This window comes from Phytophthora ramorum, assembly GCF_020800215.1.
Source record: "Phytophthora ramorum isolate Pr-102 chromosome Unknown Phyram_PR-102_s0010, whole genome shotgun sequence".
In the NCBI taxonomy this organism is placed as follows: domain Eukaryota; phylum Oomycota; class Peronosporomycetes; order Peronosporales; family Peronosporaceae; genus Phytophthora; species Phytophthora ramorum.
Window position 1 is genome coordinate 1,581,536 of NW_027150656.1, and position 10,709 is coordinate 1,592,244.

Below are 10,709 nucleotides of genomic sequence, written 5' to 3' on the forward strand. Positions count from 1 at the left end.
CCTTGTGGTGGTCTTTATCCGACGGCGTAGTCGGATAATCCTGCTTTTGCCCATGCGAAAGTGTCGTCAATGTTGATCATTGCGCTATCCTGTGCATCGTTCCTAGCTTCTACAAACACGAAAATCAAAATGCTGACTACAAGCCGTCGAAGGCGCTAAACTTGTCCCCGCTTTGCTGCTGCTGTGGTGCGTACGCATCGTACCCAGAAGCTTGGATCTGTAGCATTTGACCAGGGCCGGCAAGGCCCATATTGTTCTGGCCGTAGCCACCACCACTCAACGGCGCTTGCTGCTGCATACCGTACGGCGTCATCTGCATCATGCCTGGGTGGTTGTACTGCTGCTGTTGCTGCTGGTTCATCATTCCGTTGCCCATTCCAGTGTTCTGGCCGTACGGCACCATGCCTTGCTGCTGACCCACAGTGCTGGCTTGCATCCCCATCGTGTTCTGGCTCGTGTACGTTGGTGCCCCAGACTGAACATCAGCACTCGCGCTCATGCTCATGCCATTAAACATGCCCCCATTAGTCCCCGGTGCTTGAGCCGGTGCGGGTGCAGCAGGCAGAGCCGTGAGCAGGTTTCCTGTGTCAAGTAGGTCATTTGACGTGCTGGATGACTGCGTGAAAACAAATAGACAGCAACAATAGTGAGAAACAATACGCATCACTCAACACCACAGTTCAGACAGCTTTTGGAACGCACCTTGGCAGCAGATGCGTCGATACCAAGCAAATCAGCGTTTCCATCGTCCTTCTTGGCACCCGCGCGACGGTTAGATCGCGCACTTCCCTTCTTGCCTGCGCGGCGGCGTGCCGCAAATGATTCAGCCCGGTCTGCCGCTGACTCGCGGTGGCTACCTGAGTCTCGACGCTCCGTTCTCGTACTCTGTGTCCTGCTGCTAGTAGATGAACTCGAATTGCCCAGATAGAACGGGTCGTCCGAGTACCGTTCAGGTCGCTGGTTTGGCGCAGCTTCGGGCTCCGGCTTCTTCTTCGGGACATACTCTTCCGACAAAAGCTTGTTTGCGGCAGCCACACCAGACTCCCGCTCCTTCGACGCCTCCGCTGCACGAACAGCGTCCGACATTCCCGATGCAGCTGTGATGCCAGTGGTCACGGAGCTAACAGAGCTCTGCGAAGTGAACGACTTGTCGCGCTCGCTAATCACAGCCTTAAGCATGTCCTGAATCTTCTCGCACACCATGTCAAACTGTGAGTTGTTCAACGTCTGCTCCCACAGCAACGGAGCCACTGCCGGAATTATCAACTTCGCAGCGAACTCGGGGCCCAGGTGCTTGCCAAGGTTGTCGTAGCATCCAAGGATGCACATGCACGCGGCGGGTGTTTTATCTTCCTGGAGGGTCTGCTGGAGAGTAGGCAACACACTCTCAATCAGCAGGTCTTTGTCGAATACGTGGAAAGACTTTGCAAGCCAAAGCAATGCGTTTATCCGCACTGACGGCTGCGGGGGTGTAAGGATGAGCTTGTTCACTCGCGGCAGAATCACTTGCTTCAAGATGCGGTACTCGAACAAGCTGGCCTGGTCCACAATTTTGTTCAGTACCGTGTCCAGGATCTCAGGCACTGTGCTGTCCAAGGCGCGGCAAAGCATCGGCACAATGTGGTCGCGAATGTAGCCGTCCTCCGCCTTCGGGATGAGTGTCTCCAGCTCCGAAACGAACATGAGCATACATTGCACCGGCTCCGTAATGGCCAGCAGCGAAACCATCATAGGCGCGATCGAATACGAGAACGTCTGCTTGTCCACCTTGGCCACAATTTTAAGCAGCGGCGTGATCACAAACGGAGCCACCGCCTTGTTAATCACGACCGACTGAAGACCCGGAAGGACCATATCACGCAGCACGCGGGGTGAGAAAGCATCAATAGCGTCAGGCAGCGTCGTCAGGAACTTTGCCTGTGCTGCTGGCTCCTGCTCCACCAGACTTTGCAGCATACGCAGCGTCTTGATAGGACCCGAGTCGAAGAACGGTGACGCGAGGAATGCGCGCGCCTCCGGACGCTTTGTCGGCTCCAGCGATAGCAACGAACGGATCGTGTTTTGCAACGCCGTCGGCACCGAGGTCGGGAACGAGATGGGGTGCAGAGACTGCACCTTGTAGCCGTGGGTCATCTTATTGCCGTCGTGGACGTCCAGCACAGGGTTGCGTCCGCCGTCAGCACGTGGCGGCACGAACAGTTCGTACACGAGCAGCCCGAGCGAAAACATGTCGGCCTTGCTATCAAACTGGCGCGGCTCCGTGACCAGTTCAGGTGCGCAGTACTCGAGCGGCGGTTCCCAGCTGCCTTCGATCGCTCCGGTTGTAGGGTTCCTGGACCCCGTCGAAGCGTCAAAGCTGTAGTATTCACTGCGCGAAGTCTGTCCGGGCTCCATAACTCTGCAAAAGCCCATGCCGCCCAGCTTCCACTCGCCCTTGGGCGTGATAAAGATGCTTTGTGGCCCGAGACTGAGGTGCACGCGGCGGCCTTCGCGGTGCAGGAAGCTGAGCGCCTCGCCCACGTGCATGAGGCCGCAGGCGAGCTCGAACTCGGCGAGGCCGATCTCCAGCACCTCGGGCGTGACGTTGGCGACGTTGGTGAAGTTCTTGCAGGCGTTGGCCAGCGAGCACGTGACGCGCTCCGTGACGAAGCACAGCGAGCGGCGGCTCTCCTCGAAGACCTCCTCCACCTTGAGCACGTGCGGGTGGCGCAGCACGCGCAGCGTCTTCATCTCCTGGCGCAGGATCTCGAGCACACGGTCCTGTGCCTCCTTGCTCTTGAGGCGCTTGAGCTCGTCCTTGTCGAACAGGAAGACGCTGTACTCGTGGTTGCTCTTGCGGTGCACGGCCGGGAAGATCTTCCACGACAGTTCATGGCCGCCCGACGCCGTGCAGTCCTTGGGCGTCTCGTAGTGCTTCAGGTACTCCTCGCTCAGCATGCCCTGCAGGTTCTGCGCGCCGGAGACGGCGGCCGACGCCGCGCCCGACACGGCCGTCTGCACGGCGCTCGAGAAGCGGTTCAGCATGCTCATGGCCTACTGGGGGATCGATAGCGAGTGCGTCGCCTTCCCGCGTGTCAGTTCGATTCGAGGAAAAATCATGAAATGACGACCAAAATTAGGGAAAGATATGGCTACACTCCACGGTGATGCATTGCCGGGATATGCTTGGTGTTGGGGCATGGTTGAAGCCACCCTGCAACATGTCAGAGATCCGTTACCGAAGGCAATGAGGCAATCATCCTAGTCCAAGGACGCGCTGGGCTGGTGTGGGCATCTCGATGCGAGGTGATACCGTGATTCACCTCAGGAGTAATCTATACGCAATTTGCAGCGCAGACAGACACGCGGGCTTCATTGAGAACTTCTCCATAAGAAGGACCGACAGGGTATTCCATCGGGTGCACAATGACATCGACATCGCCCAAGTTCTCGGACGCCGAGCTGCTGGACCTGCTAGCGACGCTGGACGACGACGACGAGGCTGAGGTGAGTGGACTGACAATATCTCGAACCCTTCGGCGTTCCGGAGGTGGCTCAACGCGGTGTGTCCTACCTGCTCGATTCAAAAGTTGCAGGACGTCAAGATGGAAGAGCAAACCAGTGTCTGGGATCCCTCCGTGAACTTAGTGCTGGACGGTGAGATGTTCACGTCGGAGAAAGACTTTGAAAGCTTCATGGAATCGCGTACGCCAGGCGAGGCCATAAGCTCGGTGGTAACACCCACATACATATTACCGGAGACCAGAGCGAGCGGCGTAGGGACCAAGCGAGCACCGCTACCTATGGCAATGCGACGGCCAAAACGTTGTCGGAAGACGCGCAAGCAGGAGATTGACCACCTCCGTGCGGTCGCAGCGGAGCTGGAGAAGAAACTCACGGAGCATAACGGAGCCCACGACCTGGATAGACCAGAGATCGATCCCTTCTGGAAGCGCGTCTCGAACCAATTACTTGAACAGCGACGGAAATCTGTCATGGAGAACGCCAGGCTTCGGGATCTCGTTCGTGGGCAGATGACTATAGTCAAGGGATTCCAGCGCTCGCTGGAGAAGACTTCTGCCCTGAGTGTGAGTAATTCGTCCTCTGGGTAAGTTTTGCTGTTCGTTCTAACACGGATTGCGTGGTTTGCTACAGCAAAAGGATGTTTATCCAGTAGCAGAACAGAGCGCAGTGGCTCCTCGCCAATCCAAGGAGCTCTACCGAGACCTGTTTCGCAACTTATCAACCCTGTACAGCACTGGGGTGGACACGATGCTTCCACAGTCCAGCGGACCGAGTCCGAGCCTAGATGGCAGCAAAAAGGTGAACATTGAGGTCGAAACAGACAGCAACGATGGCCTCCACATGTGCCTCCAGGTCGTGGAGAACAAGCTCGTCCCGTTCAGCTTCGAGGAGGTCAGAGAAAAGGCTTGGAAGATCCTCACAGGAACAATCGGACACAAAGACTTCGAGCTGGTATAATACGGCAAGCCGCGCTCGAACTTGATGTAGAGTTCATACCTCTAACAGTGTTTCTGCTGGCTGTGGGTGACAGACTATCCAAAACCAAGGCGATGAGATGTTTGGTTGGATTAAACTGGACAACGCCATGGGTCCCATGCAAATGCTCGGGAACATAGCAATTCGGCAATACGTCGAGCCGAACAAGCTGACCATTATCTGGGAGTGCGAAGGCGACGTGCACCAGGGCTATTCGAAGACCCGAATTCAACCCAAAGGATGGTACGTTGGCGCACTCGCTTCGTAGCAATGCAGTAGGTGCTCACTCCGTTGCAATGACAGGTGTGTGTTTGAGCCCGCAGAGGGAGATTCAGCGAACACTACCATCTTCAGGAGGTGTGCGATTCTGAGCCCGATCATCCCCGACGACTCCAACTCGGAGAGGTCCATCGGCATGACCACGGAGCTTGTGCTCGAGAACTACAAGCGGACCGTGGTCTACATTTTCGACGGCATGCTGGCCTCGCTCAACCGCTCGTAGGCAGAAATGCACTGTGCAAACAAACTCGTGCTTTTTCGTATTTACGGGCTCCTTTTTGTATTTATGGCACTTTTATTTTTACAGTCATTCCTCGGTTGGCGACATGAGGCAGGCAACGCCGCTCTTCTCGGAGGCGGAGCTGCTAGACGTGCTCACAGGTATCGATGCAGGCTGCTCCAAGGATGCTACCGCCGGCCCTTCCGTGAACGTGGTGCTGAATGAGGACGTGCTGTCGTCGGAGAGGGCGTTCGAGGAGTTCATGGAGTCGCTCGCGTCGGACGACGACGCAGGCGTCTCGACGGTCTCCGACGGCAGCCAATCCGAGACCGCATCGTCCTCTAAGAGCAAGCGCAAAGTGGACGCCGCTGCGACGGTGACTCCAGCGGCTACTAGCAAACCCAAGCGGAAGCGACGCAAACATGAGCTGGACCACCTCCGAGCAGTGGCGGCGGAGCTGGAGAAGAAGCTTCAGGTGTTGAACGATTCCTCGAGTGACGAACAAGCAGGAACCAGCAACTTCTGGAAACACATTTCCAATCAAATGGTGTCGGAACGGCAGAAAGCTGTCGGGGAGAACGCGAGGCTGCGACAGCTTGTTCGAGAGCAGGTTAAGTCGGTCAAGTCCATGCAGCGCACACTGGAAAAGACCCCGGATCTGAGTGTGAGTCATGCTGACTTATCTGAGTTTGTGATTAACGTACAGTACTTATCGTTGGTGTGACGTACTTGTGGCTGCTCAGAAAATGGAGATTGAACCAGAATGCTCCCAGCTGCAGCAGTGTCAATCGCCGACATCAAAGGAGCTGTACAGAGACCTTTTCAAGAACATTTCGTCTTCGTATACCAACGGCGTGGGTAGCCTTCTACTGCAGCAACCGTGCATGCCGACACCGAGCCTTGTGGGCAAAAGAAAGATGAACATGGAGATGGAGACTGTCGACGACTGCAGTCCTCGGATGTGCCTGCAGTTCGTGGAGAGTCGGCTGATCCCGTTCAGCCTCGTGCGCATCGGAGATCACGCCTGGGACTTTCTGTCGGGATCAAGCGGACACGACAACTTTCGAATGGTACAGTGTGGGTACCACCGTGCTTAGCTGTCGACGACGTTACTCATGTACACTGACTGCACGACAGGCTCTTCAAAACCAAGGCAACGAGATGTTTGGGCACTGCACGGTGAACAACCCCGCCGGTTCCTCTCAAACGTTAGGGAACATTGCGGTGCGGCGGTACTATGAGGCGAACAAGCTGACATTTGTGTGGGAATGCGACGGACTGTGCTCGCACGACGGCGCCTTCGCAATGCGTGTGCACCAGAAAGGATGGTTCGTTTAACAGTTATAGACCATCAGCGTCCTTTTGCTAACCAATTGTGCGTGATGTGATCAATAGGTGCGTCTTCGAGCCGGCCAAGGAGGACTCGGAGAACGCGACGATCTTCCGCGCCTGCGCTCGAATGACTCCAAGTCTCGGAGACAGCGATTCATTTACCAACTCAGCGAAGACTGTGGCGCAGACCACCGAGATGGTCATCGAAAACTATGAGAAAACCATTGTATACATCTTCGACGCCGTGCTGGAGTCTCTAGCTGCAACCTGAAGATTCACTGAGTGGCAGGAAAATGAGTTAGTAACAGCAAGTATTGTGATCGGAGGCCACCCGAAGTGTCGTTTTAATTGGACCTTAAAGGGCATTAATCTGAGGGAATCCAATGCGATCGATATTTAATTCGGGGTAATCACGCAGGACGTGTGAGGCACCAGCCATTGTTCAAAATTCCCTACATCGCCATGTACTCGGCAGATTTCGCTGGAGAACAATAACGCTACACTACCAGTATGCTTAGAGTATTGCCACCAGCTGTGCCTGCTTTGCGTGTTGGCTTGGCTTCATGTAGAGTTTTGTGTCGGGCCGAGTCATCTTCGTAGAGAAGCTATTCAGAGCCGAGGTTTCCTTCACCTCAGCTAATGAGTAGACTTTCTCAAAGTTATCATGGTCCTCGTCAATCTTGATCTTCAACAGGGGCAGCGCTTCTGCTAGTCTGTTCAAACGCAGACTCCGGTGCAAAGTATTACTATAACGCTGATTTGGAGAGTCTGTATTGATTTAAATTAACTAAGATAGAACTTTGCGTTTTGTTAAGTGGTGACAGTAATGTTGTATGGTCGAAGCGCTAACCTTTGACCATGCATCCTCGCACCACCTCTGTGCGGTAAGAAGGTCTACTTTGTGTGGGTTATCTAATCCTCCACCTAGTTATCTGAAGCAAGCATCATTTTCTCAGATAGTATATACCTATTGATGCAATGAGTGATGCCTTGGTCCATAGGTTGGATCCTCGCAGTTGTGTTAGGCAGCAACTTTTCCACGCGTACGTTCGTCAGAGAAAGAGGCCAGTCTCGTGATGGCGTTGTTGACTAGGAGCATAACCGACTGGCCCTCAGCCCGCATTTTTTCCGTCAAGAGCCAACCATTTCTGGTACATCCAGCCGGTCATCCAATTCTTCTCAGTTCCGAAGTAGGAGGGGGTGGTCATCTTTCTGGATAGCCAGCGAAGCTTAGCTGCTGTTCCGAAGTACAGAATTGGGGACTTTTCGGCTCCCTCTGCATGCTGTAGGCAGCCATAGTAACCCTCGCCTTGCCTTGTTTTAAAGCGGGAGCAGCATTTCTACAAAAAGAACCTCGTGGTATTGCACTGTAAAAAACAATATCGTTCTCGGCCAGAACGTTGTCGGCTTTGTCATGCTCGCTGAGGTTGATAGCGTGAGTTCCGCCGGGATCATGATAATCGATCACGCGAAGAAGCTTGTCAACAAGCTCCGCATCCCTACCGAACAGGCTCCTCGGCTTGGACAGTCATGGTTTTGCTGCTTGCAAGCACGATATGGCGAAGATCCTTCGGCGAGTCCGACTCTGTCGTTCCTAATGATCAGGACTTGCGTCATTGCATTCTCTACGAGGCGCATGACACCCCCCCACAGCGGTCATTTTGGTAGCCAGAAGATGTTTATGACTGTTGCGCGAAATTGTTTGTAACCCCGTTATGTACAATTTGATGCCCACGTACGTGCAGAAATTGAGACTGCCAACGCCGAAGCCCGCTCCCTCATCGTCAGCTCCGCTTGCCGGTACCAGCCGACTGTTGACGCTCCATGAGTATGAACTTCATCTTCAAGCTCCCGGCGGACACGCGCAGCCATACGAGCATCTTGGTCTTCGTCTGCCGCCTCAGCAAAATGACGTGGCTCGCCGCGGTGAAGAAGATCTTGACGGTGCAGCAAGCGGTCCAGCTCTTTATCGACAATGCTTTTCGCCATCATGGCCTCCCGGAGACATTTGTGCGTGATCGGGATCCCCGCTCGTGGCCCACTGTTGCCAACACTTGCTCCGCCGCCTCGGCAAGAGATTGAACATGTTCACAGCGGATCATCCAGAGACGAACGGTCAGACCGAGCGAGTGAACTACTTTCAAGGATGTGCTGCGAAGTATCTGCGCCGAAGCATCCACAACGAGGCACCCTAAGTGAAGTTTGCATCAACGATGCGGTGCTTTCGTCGACAGGTTTCACCCCCACTCTACGTCAACGGGCTGCGGCATCTGCGTACGCCGCTGTCGTTGCTACCGGTTTCGAATTTGCGCAGGATATGCTATCGCTGAAGATCCGCGTGGCCTCAAAGGCCTCCGCTCGTCTGTCAAACGGACTTCTCATGTCCAATGCGACTGACGGAGCGATACGACAGCGCGTCTGTGACGCTATGGTGGCTGCTCAAGACAATCAAATGGAATACATTTACGGCCCTGGGCGTAAGAACACACACGTGTTTAAACTCGGAACCAGGTCCTATTAAACGCTAATTATCTCTCAATTCAGGCGGTTATTGCTGTGGGCATCACGAAGCTTCGACCACGGTTCGTGAGGGCGTTCTCGGTCATCGGCGTCTGCATCAACGCGGGTGCGCTGAGTCTTCCGTCGGTTATAGCCACGCATCGGACGTTCTACGTGGGATTACTCAATCCATATCACCCCGGGTGACTTCGAGAGTCCGACGAATTTTGAGTACTACTCGTCATCATCTACATCAAGTAAACTTGAGAAAGAGCTACAACATCCCCGCTCTCGGAGGCGCTTGAGCGCACACGCGCGCATAGAGCTCGCAGATCCAGTGGAGATGATCCTGAATTGCAAAGCGGTCGACCTGAATGGCCTGCTCGCTCTCCGAGCAGCTCTTGACACAGATCCTGCTCCAGGTTATCGACCCGCTGTCGGAAATCGCAAATCATGCTCCCTGCGTGAGGGACGTCCCGTCTCGCCTCAACGGTCAACTCAAATGAAATTCACGACACAAGACCCGCCTATTGCGTATCCAGGAGCCTCCACAGCCGTTAGGAGGCTTCCCTGAACCGACGAGACGGCAGTCACCGAGGCGCACAATGCCGACGAATGACTTGAGGCATCTCGATCAATCGACGCGTCCATTGCGACCAGATTGGTAATGAGAGCGCGTTCTACTTCCACGTCGAGCAGCTACTGAAGCGCCACAGGTGTAACGGTCGCTATCAGTATCTGGTAAGTGACGTGGCTATCCAGAGGATCCAAGCACGTGGGGGACTGGAAGTGGCCTGCGCTCATATCTTTGCAAGACCTATTCGAGAATGACCCCGGTCCCGCGTCCGGCAGATTGTGGTTGAAGCTGCAGTTGTGTAACTAGCCGTCGACGATCATCTTCGTGAAAGCGCAGGCAACGCTGGGCAAGCCAATCGAGGCGATATGGCGAGTCAGTGAACTCGGGCATGAAATACACCAAGTAGTGAAGCCACTGCGTGAGATCATACTCGTTGGATTGGCGGGCCAGGTCCGTATCATCGTAAAAGCCGACCGGATATTTCACAAAGTGCAACACCATATGCCCCGATTCCAGAGAAAACTACTTAACCGTATAACCGTAGTCCTAGGCTTTCTTGAAATTTAATAGTCGCCTGGAAATTACATAACAAATTTCTCTCAAAATTGTAAACCACTCTCCACGGGCTCACCGTCGCGCTGCGCGTCCGCCCAGTCCGTTCGCTCTCGAAATGGGCTCCTGCTGGACTCGAAATGGGTCTCTGCGTTGGCAACTCTGCAGGCCAGCTGCGCGGTGCCGCGGCATGTCTGTGACCCGACAGCGACGCCTGGGTGCCAAGTGGCCCGGCAGAGCGTGCGTAGGGCGCGACAGAACCCCTGGCAAGGGACTGCCAAAAAGGGCAACAAAGAGCAGGGCCTTGCCGGAGATCGAATCCGGGACCTCTCGCACCCTAAGCGAGAATCATACCACTAGACCACAAGGCCACGCGAACGCAACAACTCGCCCACATGTCGCGTCCACTGCACGCCTCCTACGCTCTGCGACCATGTCCGCCGCCACTCTCCACGGTCTCACCGTCGCGCTGCGCGTCCGCCCAGTCCGTTCGCTCTCGAAATGGGCTCCTGCTGGACTCGAAATGGGTCTCTGCGTTGGCAACTCTGCAGGCCAGCTGCGCGGTGCCGCGGCATGTCTGTGACCCGACAGCGACGCCTGGGTGCCAAGTGGCCCGGCAGAGCGTGCGTAGGGCGCGACAGAACCCCTGGCAAGGGACTGCCAAAAAGGGCAACAAAGAGCAGGGCCTTGCCGGAGATCGAATCCGGGACCTCTCGCACCCTAAGCGAGAATCATACCACTAGACCACAAGGCCACGCGAACGCAACAACT

General features: G+C 55.1%; 2 protein-coding genes across 2 annotated transcripts; one reads left to right on the top strand and one right to left on the bottom strand.

Moving 5' to 3' along the window:
• Nucleotides 1-136: 136 nt before the first annotated feature.
• On the bottom strand, nt 137-3,030 carry KRP23_10798 (SCY1-like protein 2; the record flags this gene model as incomplete). The annotated part of the gene is made up of 2 exons (XM_067881291.1): nt 137-616; nt 703-3,030. The coding sequence occupies 2 exons, from the start codon at nt 3,028-3,030 to the stop codon at nt 137-139; spliced, it is 2,808 nt and encodes a 935-aa protein (XP_067741552.1).
• Nucleotides 3,031-3,405: 375 nt separating this feature from the next.
• Nucleotides 3,406-6,581, top strand: KRP23_10799 (uncharacterized protein; the record flags this gene model as incomplete). Its single annotated transcript, XM_067881292.1, has 9 exons — nt 3,406-3,486; nt 3,570-4,067; nt 4,135-4,455; nt 4,535-4,722; nt 4,783-4,977; nt 5,066-5,642; nt 5,722-6,048; nt 6,116-6,306; nt 6,374-6,581. The coding sequence occupies 9 exons, from the start codon at nt 3,406-3,408 to the stop codon at nt 6,579-6,581; spliced, it is 2,586 nt and encodes an 861-aa protein (XP_067741553.1).
• Between the last annotated feature and the right edge of the window lie 4,128 nt (nt 6,582-10,709).